The sequence below is a fragment of the Sciurus carolinensis genome, chromosome 3 (assembly GCF_902686445.1).
Source record: "Sciurus carolinensis chromosome 3, mSciCar1.2, whole genome shotgun sequence".
NCBI lineage: Eukaryota > Metazoa > Chordata > Mammalia > Rodentia > Sciuridae > Sciurus > Sciurus carolinensis.
The window spans coordinates 147,947,964-147,965,938 of record NC_062215.1 but is presented as its reverse complement, the minus strand read 5'-3'; the positions used below and the strand labels follow the sequence as shown (position 1 = coordinate 147,965,938).

The 17,975-nt window shown below is 37.8% G+C and overlaps 1 protein-coding gene across 1 annotated transcript in view; it reads right to left on the bottom strand.

The window, feature by feature from the left end:
• Positions 1–17,975, bottom strand: part of LOC124980255 (aldehyde oxidase 4) — a 69,954-nt gene that overhangs the window by 21,796 nt on the left and 30,183 nt on the right. Inside the window, exons 14-20 of the mRNA XM_047545630.1 lie at positions 16,306–16,490; positions 14,446–14,608; positions 12,301–12,393; positions 11,439–11,608; positions 11,003–11,117; positions 10,316–10,438; positions 8,593–8,689 (exon numbers count right to left, since the gene is read on the bottom strand). Of these exons, the coding sequence (XP_047401586.1) occupies positions 8,593–8,689; positions 10,316–10,438; positions 11,003–11,117; positions 11,439–11,608; positions 12,301–12,393; positions 14,446–14,608; positions 16,306–16,490 (946 nt within the window). The remainder of the gene's footprint in view (positions 1–8,592; positions 8,690–10,315; positions 10,439–11,002; positions 11,118–11,438; positions 11,609–12,300; positions 12,394–14,445; positions 14,609–16,305; positions 16,491–17,975) is intronic.

Below are 17,975 nucleotides of genomic sequence, written 5' to 3'. Positions count from 1 at the left end.
TAACTGGATAGAAGACCTGAGCCAACAATTTAACTTTTATAAGCCTCAGTTTCCTGACCTTTAAGATGAATCTACTGATTCGTTCCTTCTCAAAATCATTTTCCTCCCATGTTAAATAGTAAGCAGTAAATGCTTAGTTACTTAAGACAGGTTTAATAAAAATGCTGATTTCTTAGGTTTATCAGAATTAAATAATGTTGTACATATAAAGGGCTTAGCATGGTATCCAGCACAGTAAGTACCTGAGGCATATTAGCTGATGTCATTATTGGAGTGAATAGCTTTCACCCAAAACTCATAACCTTTGTGAAAATCTCATTTAATGTTTTAAAAATAGAATTGGTGAGAAATTACAGATCTTTGGCATGGTTGGTGGATACTTTAAAACCCCTGAGCATCTCTCACCAACTTACCCATTGTTCCTAAGTGCTATTCTGAAGTAGAGAATTGTTTGTATAGTTGGAAGGTAGTTTGCAGTTTCTGCTTAACCAGAACGATGTTAGGAAACAAGTTTCTATTCTCTGCCAGGTTTTAATGAAAGATAAAAATTTATAGCACTTGCCATTCCAGTTATTTAGAATCGGGTCAGAGACTCTGTACTGTTTTCTCTCACCAAAGACACACAGCAATTCTCTTTAAAATGACAGTTGTGAATATCAGCCTTGGCCATACATTAGAATCTCAGGGTGAGTTTTAAATATATATCCATGCTCTGACTCTATTCTCCATGATTCTGTCATCATTGGTCTGGGCATGATTCAGGTATTGGTTTTAAAAAAAAATCATACCAATGAGGTCTTAGTGCAACAAGTCAAAACAAACAATAGAATCAAAGATTGAAAAAGATAGATAAAAGTTATAAGATTAAATACATAGAAAATTCAAGAGATTCTCCAAAACTATTAAACTAGCAAATGAATTTAACAAAATTGCTAGATATCCAATCGATACAAAAAATTCATTGTTTTCATATTCTAGACACAAGTAGAAAATTAAACAAAATATCACTTATCGTAGCATCACAAACACTAAATACTAGGAATAAATATTAAGAAGGACATGCAAGATCTCTATACTTAAAACTACAAAAATTACTAAAATTAAAGAAAACCTAAATAAAAGGCAAGGTCTACTATGTTCATGGGTCAGAGGACAGTATTTCAATTCTGTCAATTAATATATAAATATACTGTTATAAAGAAATCTCAGACAAAATTCCAGCAAAATCTTTATGGATGAAATTCAATTTATGTGTCTTCTATTTATAGTTATTGCTTGTTTTTGTGTTCACTGAGAAATTTTTGCCTGTCCCAAGGTCATGAGGATGTTCTCTTATGTTTTTCCTAGAAACTTGATTGTTCCAACTTTTACATATAGGTCTATGATCTTTCTCAAATTAACTTCTCTATATGGTATAAGACAGGGGTTGAGATTCCATTTGTTTCATGTGGACATGCAGTTGATCTGGCATCATGTGTTAAACACTGGATTTCATTAAAATCAGGGAGATCCAAGATGGCGGCCTAGAGGAAGACTGCATTTCTTGTTGCTCTGTAACTCGGGATTCAAGCAGAAGAAATACTGTTTCTCTGTGAGGCAGCCCTCACTGCTCACTGATCCCCTGCTGTTTATCCCATTCGTCCACCACGATCACCTGTCATCTGCCAGCATATTGCCTATTTTTTGAGTGCAGATCACTCACTGATACTGCCTATCATCCACCATTTGCCTGTTTGCCTGCCTGTTGCCTGCCCATTGCTTGCCTTTCACCTGCCCATTACCCACTGCCCAATGTCCACCAGCTTATCGTCCACTGATAGCCTGCAGACCAACCTTAGGCTGCCAGTGGATCACCTGCTGTCCGCTGTTACCTGGAAGTCCATTGTCACAGTACCCAAAGATTTGGTTACAGGTGGCTACCATCATTTTGGGGCAATAGCCAGGGCCCGCAGGTTTGCCACTGTGGCTGCTGCCATCTCAGGGCATGGCCACCCTGCTCTGGGGACTCAGGCCAGTGCATGGAGATACATTGGGGTACCTGCAGGTCTGGTTGCACCCAAGGTCTTTCTGTTTGGTGTGGTACTAGCTACCATCTGGCTGCCTCTTTGCAGGGTCACTCCTTTGTGTGAGCGCATGCCTGGTGGTCTGTGTGCAGGTGGAAAGGGCATTGAGATCTTGGGTAGCAGCAAGACAGGGTCTGGGGAAACTAAAGTCCAGGTCCATCAGATTGCAGTTGGGTTTGTGTGGGCCAGTCTGGGTCTGGCAAGCCTGTGGAAAGCCAGAGACTGAGGGAGTTCCCCAAGGGGAGCACAGGCTGAAGAAACTGGATAAAATTGGGCTGTCTCCAGTTCAGTGAGTCTTGGAGTGTGCAGGGATAGAATGGAAGGGGCCAGCTAAAATGGGTGGGAGACTGTAAGAAGGTTTGAGGGCATCTTGCTATTAGCTCACCCACCCAACCAGTCCAGCACCCACTGAACTGGAGCTAACATTAAACTTCAGACAACCCCATTTATCAGTGGAGGGCAAGCTGAGAACATTTTTAAAAGTCAATGAAAGCAGTCATTCAATTTTCCATTGAAACTTTCTGCCTTTTTTTTTTCCCTTTTTTGCCCACTGTGTCACACCTCTACCATCTTTGAATCCAAATATTTTTCATACATCAATTTATTGAGGAATGGAATGTCTGAATAGTATATGACAGTTTTGTGTTTTTTTAAAAAAAAATCTGTACTTTTTTTCTCTCACCTCCCTGTTTCTCTAGATTCTCTTTCTCACTTCTCTCATACTAACAGCCAACCTTTATTAATTCATCCCTTACTCTTACTATAAATTTTTACCTCTATCTTCTCTCCCTCTCCCTCATAAACATCACATCTTACACTACTTCTGTTCCCTCACTGTCCATCATTTAAAATGGTAAACCCTTTTAGCAAACTTACTGTTTATATTGTAGAAAATAATTTAACACTTCATTTCTGTCTATTGTGACAAAACCATGAATGCCTTAAGAGGAGCCATTTGGTGTAAGGTGGTATATCGTTTGCATTGGGTGCTGTTAATACTGGTCTACCCCTTAAAGATGAGGTACGGAAAGCCTTCAGGGACACTAAAAGAACAGGGTAGAACTGTACTGCCTCAGCTCCGTACCACTAGATGAAAAGACACACAAACAACATGAAAAACAAGGGGAAAAAATGCCTCAAACAAACCAAGGTGTCCCAACAATAGAATCCATAGACAACACAGTAGAAGAAATGTCAGAGAAGGAGTTTAGAAAATACATAGTTAGATGGATCTTCAAAATAAAGGATGGAATTAGAGAGAAAATACAGGAAGTGACAGATCACTTCAATAATGAGGCAGAGATTATAAAAAGGAATGAAGCAGAAATCCTCAAAATGAAGGAAACAATAAACCAAATTAAAAATTCAATGGAAAGTATCACCAATGAACTAGACTACTTGGAAGACAGAACATCAGACAATGAAGACAAAATATATACTCTTGAAAACAAAGTTGACCACACAGAGAATATGGTAAGAAACCGTGAACAGAACTTCCAAGAAATATGGTATAACATGAAAAGACCAAATTAAAGATTTATTGGAATAGACAAAGGCAGGGAGATACAAACCAAAGGAATGCACAGTCTTTTCAATGACATATCAGAAAACTTCCCAAACCTAAAGAATGAAATGGAATATCAAGTACAAGAGGCTTACAGAACCCCAAATGTACAAAATTATAGCAGACCCACACCAAGGTACATTATAATGAGAATGACAAACATACAGAGTAAGGATAGAATTTTAAAGACGGTGAGAGAAAAAAATCAAATTACATATAGGGGGAAGCCAATTCAGATCTCAGCTGATTTCTCAACCTAGACCCTCAATGCCAGGAGATCCTGGAATAACATATATCAAGCTCTGAAAGAAAATGAATGCCAATTGAGAATTTTATATCCAGCAAAATTAAGCTTTAGATTTGAAGATAAAATAAAAACCTTCCATGATAAACAAAAGTTAAAAGTATTCACAATCAGAAAGCCTGCACTATGGAACATTCTCAGCAAAATATTCCATGAGGAGAAAATTAAAAAACAAAAACAAAACAAAACAAAAATAAACAAGGAAAACCTGCGAAGGGAGGAAGTACACTAAAGGTCAATCAAAGGAGAAACTAAGTCAAGTTAAAAACCAAAAATAAACCAAAATGACTGGGAGTACAAATCATATCTCAATAATAACCCTGAATGTTAATGGCTTAAACTTATCAATCAAAAGATAGATTGGCAAATTGGATTAAAAAAAAAAAAAAGACCCAACAATATGCTCTCCCAAAGAGACTCTCCTCCCAGGAAAAGATATCCATGAACTGAAGGTGAAAGGTTGGGAAAAAACATATCACTCACATGGACTATGTAAATGAGTAGGAGTTTCTATGCTCATACCAGACAAAGTGGACTTCAAACCAAAGTTAGTCAGAAGGGATAAAGAACCATGTATCATACTGCTTAAGGGAATCCTACATCAACAAGACAGAATCGTAAATACTTATGTCCCAAACAATGGAGCATCTACATACATCAAACAAACCCTTCTCAATTTCAAGAATCAAATAGATCACAACACAATAATAATGGGTGACTTTAACACACCTCTCTCACCACTGAATAGATCTTCCAAACAAAAACTAAACAAAGAAACTATAGAATTAAATGATACAATCAATGATTTAGACTTAACAGACATATATATAGAGTATTTCATTCATCATCAAGCGAATATACTTTCTTCTCAGCAGCACATGGATCCTTCTCTAAAGTAGACCATATGTTATGCCACAAAGCAACTCTCAGCAAATACAAAAAAATAGAAATCCTATCCTGCATTCTATTAGATCATAACAGAATGAAACTAGAAATCAATGGTAAAATAAAAAATAAAAGATAGAAGCTACTCCAACACCTGGAGACTAAATAGCATGCTATCAAAAAATGAATGGATAAAAGAAGACATCAAGGAGGAGATACAAAAATACTTAGAAGTAAATGAGAACACCAATGCAACATTTCAAAATCTATGGGATGCTATGAAGGCAGTGCTAGGAGAAAAGTTCATTGCATTGAGCTCATATATTAAAAGAATAAAAAGTCAACAAATAAGTGACCTAACAGTACATCTCAAAACCCTAGAAAAAGAAGAACAAATCAACACCAAAAGCAGCAGAAGATAGGAAATAATTAAAATCAGAGCTGATTTTTCATAGGGAAAGCATTTGACAAAATACAGTACCTCTTCATGTTCAAAACGCTAGAAAAACATTGTAAAAGCTGTCTATGCTAAACCCAAGGTCAACGTCATCCTAAATGGAGAAAAATTGAAAGTATTCCCCCTAAACACTGGAACAAGACAGGGATGCACTCTTTCTCCACTTCTATTCAACATCGTCCTTGAAACCCTAACCAGAGCAATCAGACAGATGAAAGAAATTAAAGGGATACTCAAACTGTCACTATTTGCTGACATCATGATTCTATATTTAGAAGATCCAAAATATTCCACCAGAAAACTTCTAAAACCCATAAATGAATTCAGCAGAGTAGCAGGATATAAAATTAACACCCACGAATCATTGTGTTCCTATAAATTGTGATAAATCAACTTAAAGAGAAATTAGGAAAACTACCCCATTCACAGTAGCCTCAACAAAAATAAAATGCTTGGGAATCAATCTAACAAAAGAGGTGAAAGACCTCTACAATGAAAACTACAGAACACTAAAGAAAGAAATTAAAGAAGACCTTAGAGGATGCAAAAATCTCCCATGTTCTTGGATAGGCAGAATTAATATTGTCTTTAAAATGGCCACACTACCAAAAGTATTACAGATTCAATGCAATTCCTATTAAAATTCCAATGACATTCTTCATAGAAACAGAAAAAGCAATCATGAAATTCATTTGGAAAAAAAAGAGACCCATAATAGCCAAGGCAATCCTTAGCAAGAAGAGTGAAGCAGGAGGCATCATACTACCAGAACTTAAATTATATTACAGAGCAATAGTAACAAAAATGGCATGGTATTGGCACCAAAATAGACATGTAGACCAATAGTACAAACTACAAGGCACAGAGATAAACCCATATAAATACAGTTTTCTCATATTAGACAAAGGTGCCAAAAATATATATTGGAGAAAAGATAGCTTATTCAAAAAATGGTGCTGGGAAAACTGGAAATCCACATGTAACAAAATAAAATCAAACCTCTGTCTCTTACCCTGCCCAAAAATCAACTCAAAATGGATCAAAGAATTAGGCACCAGACCAGAGACCCTGTGCCTAACAGAAGAAAAAGTAGGCCCAAATCTTCATTATGTCGGCTTAGGACTTGACTTCCTTAGCAAGACTCCTAAAGCACAAGAAGTAAAATTAAGGATCAATAAATGGAATGGATTTAAACTAGAAGGCTTCTTCTCAGCAAAGGAAACAATCCACAATTTGAAGAGAGAGCATACAGAATGGAAAAAAATCTTTACCACATGTACCTCAGATAGAGCTCTAATCTCCCAGATAAAGAACTCAAAAATCTTAATACCAGAAAAAAAAAACAAAAACAAATAACCCAATCAATAAATGGGCTAAGGAACTGAACAGACACTTCACAGGAGAAGAAATATAATCAATCAGTAAACATATGAAAAAATGTTCATCATCTCTTGCAATTAGAGAAATGCAAATCAAAACTGCTCTAAGATTTCATCTCACTCCAGTCAGAATGGTAATTATCAAAAATACAAGCAATAATAAGTGTTGGTGAGGATGTTGGGAAAAAGTTACACCATACATTGTTAGTGGGACTGCAGATTGCTACAACCACTTTGGAAAGCAGTATGGAGTTTCCGAAGAAAACTTGGAATGGAACCACCACTTGACCCAGCTATCCCACTCCCTGGTTTATACTCAAAGGACTTAAAATCAGCATACTACAGTGATGCAGCCACATCAATGTTTATAGCAGCTCAATTCACAATAGCTAGATTGTGAAACCAACTTAACTGCCCTTCAACAGATGACTGGATAAAGAAAATGTGGTACATATACACAATGGAATATTACTCATTCTTTCAGAAGAATGAAATTTACAGGTAAATGGATGGAAACCGAGAAGATCATCCTAAATGAAATAAGCCAATCCCAAATAACCAAAAGTCAAATGTTTTCTCTGATAAGTGGATGCTGATCCATAGTGAGGGTTGGGTAGGGAAGAAGAATGAAGGAACTTTGGATTGTACAGAGGGAAGTGAATGGAGGGGTAGAGTGGGTGGAGATGGGAAGAATGGTAGACTGAGACAGACATTATTACCCTATATACATGTATGAAAAATATTTTTTTAAATAAAAAAATAAAAAATAAATAAATAAATGAAAGAGAGGAAAAAAATCAGGAAAAAGTAAAAAGTACCATACAGAAAGTGAAATGATAATTCACAGGCTGAAAGAAGATAATTGTGGTACCCATAATCAACAATGAAGTTGTATCAAAAACATATAAAATATATCAATCAGTAAGTAAATAGATTATTTATTATATTATCAATTACAATAATAAGCGACTATATAATCATAGGAATGTGATATAAAAATTATAATTTAAACTTTTGAATTTAAAAAATTAAGAAAAAACAGGCAAAAGACTAGAACAGATATTTCAACAAAAAGAATATAAAAATAGCCCATACACATATAAAAAGGGTACAACATCATTAGTCAATTAAAGAAATCCAGTTAAAACTACAAGAAAATACTAGTACTCATCTACCTAATTAGATGAAACTACAAAGTAGTTTCATCAAAGTAGTAGAATTCTTTTAATTGCTAGTAGGAATAAAATTGGTATGACTTTCATTGTCTTTTAAAAATATTTGGCATTAACTACTAAAACTAAACATGTAAATATGTTATTATTCAGCATTTCAGTCCTGGTATATTTCATTAGAAATAAGTGCTTAGGTTCACTAAAAGACAAGTATAATAGTATTTATAGAAACTATTCATAATGATCCCAAACTGATAAAAAGGAAACTCAAACATCTGTTAACAGCAGAATGGATAAATAAATTGTGGAATATTTGTCCAATGTTATGATACTGAAAAATGAAAAAGAACTACAGATCCATATAGCAACATGGTAGACTCTTAACATAAAATGTTAAGTAAAAGAAACAGGCACACAAAAGATAATATTAAAAGTTTCCATTTATGTGAAGTTCAAAACAGATAAAATGAATCTACAATGATAAAAGCTAGAATAATATTTTGAAGGGTTACTAAGACAGGACATAAGGAAGAATTCTGGGGTGTGGGAAATGTTCTGTATCTTGATGGGGGTGAAATTTACATAGGTTTATACATATGTAAAATTCATCAAGCTTTAAATTCACCATACATTTTAAATTGTCATTCAACAACTACACTAGGATAGAAAAGCCCTGCCTTGGAATTTCAGCTTCTCTCAAACCAGATGACTGAAATTAGTCTTTGATGTTAGAAGTTCTGTTTACTGGTTCAAGACAACTGTACTTACCTTCAATGATTTGGTCAACATATTTAAAGGCATGCTCTACATTTCCTTGCTCAATTTTTTTCTCAGCAGACAGAAAAGAATTGTGCTCTAGGGCTTGCTGCATTGGAGAAACAAAAAAACCAAAACAATTTTTTATTTGTATCCTAATAAACGACTAGTCCTCCATCAGAATCCCAAGCTTCTACTCTATCAGATAGATCTTTACACACTGAGACAATTGGAGCCAAAACAGAGTGAACAGTCAGCAGAAATTGGATTCAAGTGGATTACAGGAATTTATTGGTGACTCACTAATCTTTTTAAGGATCTGGAGAAGAACTGTGGATATAAAACTCTATTAACATGGTCCCACCTCTAGACTGTGGAGTGATTATCTGAGTCAGCTTAAGATTCCAACTCTGGGATTAGGGAGACTCACGGTAAAAAGAGGTCAAGGAGGGGTAGGCTGGGGTGGCAGAATGCTCAGGATTGGCCTTGTATTGGCTACCTGAATTGGGTCCAAAATCATTTGAAGTCAAAGACTCAAATCAAGTGAGGGATCAAAATGAGGACAAGGACAGACTGGTTGGGGTACTGGTTTTCTACGAGGAAACAGTGGGAGATGAATTTGGAAAGGTAATTGAGTATGGTGTGGGAGTTAGACCTTATGTAAGAGACCCTGCTGAGTAGGAAGGTGACCTGCTGAACTTGGGGGTTCGGATAAGTTAATAGGGCAGAAGAGGGGCTGAAATGGAAGACAAGAGACCCTTTCAGTGGTTATTCAGACAATAAGGTGGTGAGGATGGGGCTGAAGGACAGAGAGAAAGTGGGAATGAAAAGAAAGGAGAAGTAAGTGGTAGTTACAGGATAATTGGAAACATTTGGACTTGACAACTGTTGGGAAGAATGGGAGGATCAAAGAGGATGTTCAAACTGCATCCTGCTTAGGCATCTACCTGTCCATCTATCCCTCCATCCCACATCACCCAATGCACATGTATTGAGCACCAGCTATGGGTTTAACACCTGTAGGCACTGGAGATACAAAACAACACAGCACATCCTTGCCCTCTTTAATAACAACAACAAAAAAAATGATAACTAACATTTATTGATGGTATCTCCAGGGGTTCTTCTAAGTATTTTACTTGGATTCTCTCATTTAAACCTCACAAAGTTTCCCATTTTACAGATGAGGAAACCAAGGTCTAAAGAGTTTTAAGTCACTTGCCAGGTTTTCATTTCATTGCTATTGAGAGGCTATTAAATGGCAGAGTATGATTATGAATCCAAGTAGTTTGTTAAGCAGAGTTTGTGCTTAAGCAACAAGTGGTCGGGACCCAGGACCCAGGAATACAGGAAATGTTAAGATGTTTAAGAGTTCCTGGGTGCTCTAGGTTTTCCCATGGACTAGCTTTGTTTGTGGGGTCACGAGGGCATTGCTCTGGTGTTGCTGATCTGTATGCTCAGGCAGGCTTTGGTGAGAGGCCTCAGGAGAAGTGGGCACAGGACGTTTCATTGCCTTAGCACCTGCAGAAGCACTTGTGGGAAGAAGGGTTTAGATGGGAAAGTGCTCGGGATTCGGTCTTGAGGTGCTGATTATAGAAACCTTTCTCTAGGACCACAGATAGCACTGAACAAAGTATATGTGGGGCCCAGCTTATACTATTTTATACTCCATGACTGAATTCTGCCCAAAGTACACCACCCTAATCTTGCTAGAAATGCAAAGGGGTCAGACTACCTCTATTGTGATAATCCTTGGTTCTGTGTCTTCGTAAGTCATCTTCACTTTTTTAGATGCTTCTTTGGCATGAGCATAGGTATCAGCAGCCACGGTGCAGATGATCTGACCCACGCAAATGACCTGTGGGAAAGTCACATATTGTTGATTACCTAAGAGCCTAGACTCATCAGAAAGGAATCACCATTCACACTTTCTTACAGTTACCTGCTGGGTTTTCAGGTCAAAAAGGAAGATCATTTTCTACCTAAGAGAAGAAAATGTAAACCAGTGACTTGACTGGGACTTAGGGGACACAAAAATTGGATGCAGAGCTTAACTGTCTGACTTTTAGGATCTGCCTTCTGCTGTCCCCCCACCCTATTCCTCATCACTCCTGCAGCACTGGGTCCTCTGATCCACGCAACCTGAAGGTCTGCTTGCTTTCAATGTCTCTGCTCTGTGTTGCTTCTCTGCCATTCACGGCTATTCAGAGACTTTCCTTGATAAGATTTACAACTTCTGATCAGAATCTCAGAGGGACCCCTGATTGAAGAGAGAAGTGGAGAATCAGGGAAGTGGAGGGGTCATTGGTTTCCAGTCTTTGTGGTGTGAATGTAAATCTGTAGATGTTACAGCTACAACTGATAATCATTTTGGTCTTTCCAGCAAAGGGTTTGAATAATAAACCACACACAAATCACACACCTCATTCTGTGCATATAAAATCTCTCCATGATGGTTATTATCCCCTGGAACATCCTCTGCTGTGATCACATCAGCCACACCTGGAAGTGACAGGGCTTCTGAAGTATCAATTGATCTAGGAGGGAAAACATGAAGGTAGATATTAAAGATGCAGGGGTAAATTCACAATATAAATGATTTCTCAAGTGGAAAAAATGTATAATGGACATCATAACTAAGTCATGGACCAATCGTCTATGTTGAAAAATATTAGTATTTAGCAGGTGTTCTAACTCTTGGTCATAGTTTCCTTTATGATTGCTTAAAAATGAGATTCCTATCCAGAAGAAGAAAATGAATATTCTAAGTTGACTTAAATATGCAATAGGCTCTCAATTTGAATGTGAAACTGTGAATGCATTTTAGTAACTTATGGGAACTTCTTTTGTTTCCTTACATGATCTTCGCATGAGCTCTGGTGCTGGTGACTACAGCAAGGAAGAGTTCCTGGTCAAGGGAGGGCATGTCATCACAAAATACAGCTTCCCCTGTCGTATGTTTAATGGCTGATTGGTGCATAACTGGGTGACCAACTGGATCTTGTGGGGATTGGTAGGGATCCACACACTGTTAATGAACAGAGCAAGTTATTTTACACTCTATGTACTCTCATGCCCTGAAAATTTGGTTTGATTTATCTGGATTACTCACAAGTGAACAAAGAAACAAACAAAAACTATAGGTAATTAAATATCCAGATCTGTGGATCAGGTTAATTAGGATACATGAGTACTATGGTAAGGGATATAGCTGGTTAGAAACCCCCCATCCCCCCCAAAAAGAAGACATCATTCCTATCTTCAAGGATTCTGCAATCTCATTGAGGCATCAAAACATACAAACAAACAGACATTAAAATATGGTGGACTATTTCATGTGACAATAAAGAATAATTCACACAATTGATAGGGTGTAACGAAAATATCTAAGTTCCTGGGAGATTCAGAGTCATTGTCATGAAGCAAGGTTTCTAGAGGCAGTAAATGTTGAGTCAGGTTTTAAAGGATGGACTGACATTGACCAAGTAAAGGGGGAAATTTTAGGCAACAAAACTGAAAATCATGGAGAAGAGAGATTCAGAACAGAGTTCCTTGAGTAGTCTTGAATGAAAGCAGAGTAGCTAAACCAAGCAAGTTTTGTGTGGGTGACATCAGCTGGCTTTTGTAGACTCTGTATTTACCAGCAATAAATTTATAAAGGGCAGATGTGTACCTAACACATACATAGACAGATGAAAAAATAAAACCCTACCCACTAACCTGGAACATCTGGATTCCTTGTGGTGTTTCTATGGGGAAATCTTCTAGAGCACTCTGGAACTTTTCCGGGATATCGGGAAACTTCTGGGGATCCTGCAAAGATTATTTCACATTTAATTTTGCAATCTGAGCAACTAACATGGAAAAACATGTAAAAATGGGGTTATCCAATGTATTCTCCAAGATCTTAGATTGCAACTCTGTTAGGAGAAACAGAGTTCTCTAAGCTTGTGGCCTTTGTTTGAAGAATAACTACTGCATTCACTTGTGCACACAGAAAAGTAAGGATGTTTCCAGGAGCCAAGACTTTCCTTCTTGAGAAGGTCAATCTCTCTCTCTTTTTTTTTTTTCCTAATTTTAGTTTAATTATTATTATTTTTTAACTATTGAGACAAGGTATCACTAAGTTGCTGAGTCTGGCTTTGAACTTGCAATCCTCCTGCCTCAGCTCCCGAGTTGCTGGTTTTACAGGCGTGTGCCAACTGTCAGGCTGGACAAGTTGAATGAGTGCAAATATGTGCACTTCTAAATGAAGGCTGTGCTTTCAAATCTAGGCCAATGTTCTCAGCGTGAATCTCCGGGAAGCAACTGAAGAATGAGCAGTGCTTAATTTATAAGGATGTTTAATTTTAGATTATTTATGATAGTGAAGAAAATGGAATTAAACTAAATATCTAACAATAGGGAAGTGACTCAACAAATCATGGCACATTCAGATGCAATATTCTGCAATCATGAAAAATGGTTTTGTAGAAGTGTTTTTATTGACACTGAAGAAATATGCATCAGGGAATATATAGTTAAGCGAAAAAAAAGGGCTACAAAAATTTATGTATGCTTCCAATTTAGTAAAAAAAAAAAAATTGAAAAGATCAAAGTGTATATTCCAAAATATTAATAGTGGTAATAGATTATTGGATTACAGTCGATTTTTAAAATTTTTGCTTCTATATATTTTGAATTCTTCTATAGTGCTAGAATATATAATAATGTGCAATATACAAGAGAATACATAATAATGAATAATAGATAAAAATAAAACATTTAATAAATTATAGTATATATTTGTATACAGAATATACTATATAATACATAATAGAATATATAATAGTGTATAATATATATAATAACAAGATAGATCAATAATATTTAGCATAGGAAACACTGCTGTGTAGACCATTTTAAACTAGACTGGGTAAGAAAAAAAATAGTTAACAGAAAATTTGAAGCAACTTAAAAGTCTAAAAATAAGGAATGGATCAAATAATGGCATAGCCATCCATAAACACATCATGAATCATTCTGTCATGACGCCATTGAAAAATGTTTAATGACATTGAAAGATGTTCATATTACTAAGCAAAATAAGCAAGCAAACTCTATTGAAGAGTTGTTAATACATACACACATATACACATAAAGAAGGGTTTAGAAGGATGTGCACTAAAATATTAATAGCGGTCAAATAAGGGTGATGAGGGTCATGAATTATTTTTTTCCTCCTTTTAGATTTACTCCCTTCCTTCCTTCCTTCTCTCCCTCCCTCCTTCCTTCCTTCCTTCCCTCCCTTCTTCCTTCCTTCCCTCCTTCCTTCCTTCCTTTGCAGCACTGGGGATTAAATCCACTGGTGATCTACCAGTGAGCTACATTCTCAGACCTTTTTTTATTTTTATTTTTTAATTTTGTAAGTGGGTCTTGCCAAGTTGCCCAGACTGGCCTTGAACTTGTGATCCTCCTGTCTTAGCTTCCCAAGTAGCTAAGATTACATTAACTCACATTTTCCAAGTATTTAAGTATTATTTTATACAATTTCTTTTTTAAATAAGGAAAAGGTATAATTTACCCACTGAAGGCTTTTTACCATTGTTGGTCAACTTCTTATCACATTTTAGCACTGGTCACTCACATCATAGGGCAAATGGAGTATAACAAGGCTGACTCCTTCAGGTGTTGGGGATGCAGGAGGGGCGACGGGGGAGGAACCAACAGGGCCCAGAGGCAGGGCTGGAGGCTGGGAAGCACCACACGGAGGGTGCCACGCCAGGTGCGCTCAGTCTATTATTAAAACCGGGCAGGAGAAGGTCTTCCTTTGAAGACCCATGCTCAGGATAACAAGGGACCCAGAGACCCAGAGAAATCACTTACCATTTTGTTCAGCCCTTGCCGCACTTTGAGGTAGAATTTGAAGAGTAAGCTGATGATGAGGGTGCGCCGGTATTCCACCATGCCACCCTCAGCTGCTGGGGGAATGTGGATCTCGTCCAGGACCCAGCGGCATGCGTCACTCAGCATCTCGTCATCCCACTGTCTACCAGCAAGAACGCAAACATTTCACAGAAGGGGCAAAGACGGTGCTCTGATTTATCATCTCTGGAACTCATGGTGAGATTTGGTTGCCATTATGGTGGTGTAGGAAGATGAATTCCCTTTTTTTTTTTTTTTGTCTTACAAGAAACTTTACTTTTTTTTAATTGTACACAAATGGGGTACAACTTTCATTTCTCTGGTTGTACACAAAGTAGTCACAGTGTGTGCTCATACATGTACATAGGATAATGATGTCTGTCTCATTCCATTATCTTTCCTTCCCCCAGCCCCCTCCCCACTCCTCATTTCCCTCTACACAATCCAACGTTCCTCCATTCTCCTTTAAGAGGTGATTAAATCTTTAAGAGGAATTAATGCAGTCAAGGGACTGGATTAGTTACTGTGACAGTAGGTTGATAAAAGGTAAGTTTGCCCCTGTGTCCTCTCTTCTGCAAACACCTGCTTGCTTGCTCTTCAACTTTCTGCTGTAAGTTGGAATGGAAAGAAGCCTTTGTGGGTGATATGCTCTTGGACTTCCAGCTTCCAAAACCATAAACCACCTTTCCTTTATAAACCCCTTCCTTTATAAATTACCTTTCCTTTATAAATTATCCAGTTTCAGGTATTTTGTTATAGCAATAGAAAGTATACTAAGACAGATAGATACTAAACTGATAGGGCAAGGAAAGATGGAGTAACCATTTGTGAGTGTGTGTGTGTGTGTGTGTGTGTGTGTGTATGTAGGTACTGGGGATTGAATCTGAGCTCATGTGTACTAGGCAAGTGCTCCACTATGGAGCTATAACACCAGGTACCTGTAGTCATCTTTGAAGTCTGAACAAAATATTCTCAAAATAATTCATTAGCTTTTTTAAGCACCTGATGCAGGCACTCCTAAATTTTCCTTACTGAATTCTCCTTCATTATTGTTTTTAACTAAATGAGTTAGGAATATTGATTTGGCTTAAATAGCTCAAGTGAAAAATAAAAGGTAAACAAAACAACAAAAGCACTACTAAATCAAAGTCCTGAGACCTGGAACCCTGTCTGTCTTTTCCTCTGCTCTATCTGTACTAGACCAGGGTCCGGCACAGAACACCAAACAAACATGGTAAATGACCAAATTATTGAAGATAGTTGGAAATATTTCACAAATGAAAGTTTGTACAGAATTGTTTTGGAAGCATGGATTTATTTTCATATCTGAAAAACCTGGCATTAAATTTTAGTTTTTGACAAGGAGTGTGATGGGTTACATTTGTTGTAAAAGTGCAAGTTGGAAGAACTTACTTTCCAAATGCTAGAAGTCATGAGAATGACAGAAAAAAGATAATTTGACATTTTTAAAAAAAATATTTCATCTTCTTTAAGTGGAGTAAGATATTTTCAGATGTCTTAAGTCCCAGTATTGGAGATATTTACTTATTTTACAGGTTAGTTACTAAGAGGTATCGCCTTCTCAAACCATGTGATTTGTGCATAAACTTTACTAGAGCAACTTGCAATAAAAGAATAGTTTCATCTCAAGGCTTGCTTTTGGGTGGCTTGTATTTTCTGTATCCATTTCTGCAGTGCTTAATTTTTTTGGAGGATGTCCACATGCTTAAAATGAGGAAAAAAATTCCCGAGTACAATTTTTATTAAAACATTAAAAACAGAATGGCCCAAATTCCACGTCCCAGACGTGCAATGACTTACCTCCCAACAAGCTGTCTGCAGGTTTGGCTTGCAGACACCACAGTGGGGCCTATGCTTCCGAAGAACATCTGGAGGTCCTGGATCGTGTTTGTGTTGTCTTCAAATTTCATGCTCATCCCAGCATTGACAATGGCAAAGGCATTCTCTTGACGTTGGGCCAGCTGCAGTCCCGACACAAAGTGCCACTGGAGATAGAGAAATGCTCCAAAAACTTACGGCTTATCGCCACTGTTCTGCTGCACGGTGACAGTGTGGGTGATGACTCATAATGAAAACCATCCTGTAAGTGATCTGCGCTCTCTCATAGGCACTGTTAGTGACAATGACAATTTGACTACGTGAGTACTGTCCCATGTACTCCATTTGTAGTAATATTGTAATATTTTCAATATACTGGTGAGGAGGCAGAGTGTAAGTCACTTGCACAAGGTGACTCCATAGTGGCAGAGCTGGGGTTCCCGAGCTGTCTGGCTCCAGAATCTCTGCTTATCCTCTGGGCTCTATTTCTTTCAATTCTGAATTGCCACCTGTGGCTTAGGCAAGTGACTTACACTGTTTGCATCCTAATTTTCTTTAAGATGAGAAATTGGGTTGGGTCAGATGGTGACTGGGGGCTGCTGTTGGGATGAGGGGGGAGGAGGTGCCTCTCAGACCCACGACCACATTTCAGTTGTATCTGTTTTAGCTTTGCATTCTCTCCAAATTTCATTTAAATAAAAAGAGTTCCTACTTAAAAAAAAAAAAAAAAAAAAAAAAAAAAGCTGAAAACCACAGGAACACATGGTCTCCAAAGTTCTTTCTAGGTCTACAACTGCCATTCTAGGTCAAATCTCATTTTTAGTGGCTGAGGTGGGGCAGCCTCTTGTGGCCAGCATCTTTGTGGGGTGGGGGAGAGATTAAGTCCTGCCACCTGGAACTCTGCAGGATTAGTAATGTTTGGTACCCTGGCCGTAGAAAAGAGTTTGAGACACATGGGTCGTATTTACTCTACTGTGGTATTTTCCATTCCTGCTGTCACTATGCTCATTACCATTTCCCACCTGAATTACTGCCTTGGCCTCCTCCATGCTCATTCAACCCTCCGTCTTCCCCCAACCAATTTATGCTCATTCTTTCTATTGGATCAATATTCTTAAAATATCTCTTTTATCTAAATTTTACTTTGCTTTAAGCCTTCAAATGTGGCCACCTGCTAACACAGGTAAGTCCTTGTAGCAATTGAGATGCTTGGTGATGGAGCCCAGCCTCCTTCCCCGCCTCGGCTTGCAGGCTGCTCCAGCTGCCCTGCTCCCTGCCGCCCAGCTCCATGTGTTTCTCCTCTCCGGATTGGCTGTCCCATGGATTCAGGTCTATCATCTTTTATGCTGACCCGACTGCCTTCCCTCCCTTTGCACAACTCCAGGACAAGTCTCTCTGTCACCAGCTCTCCCCCTACAAGAACTACTCCAGTTGTTTGTCATTTCCTGTCCCAGGCAATTGGTCTCCCCCTCCCCACCCTACCTTTCAAGCCCCTCCTGTTAGATTAGAGACTCTGAGGACAGGACCCCATGACTTTTCACTCTTGTAGTATCTTCCAGATTGAACACCTTGCTGTGATACGGAGTAGTAGATGCTTAAGACAATTTTATTTAAACAATTTGGTTAATAAATGTTGATTGATTTTGAAATAC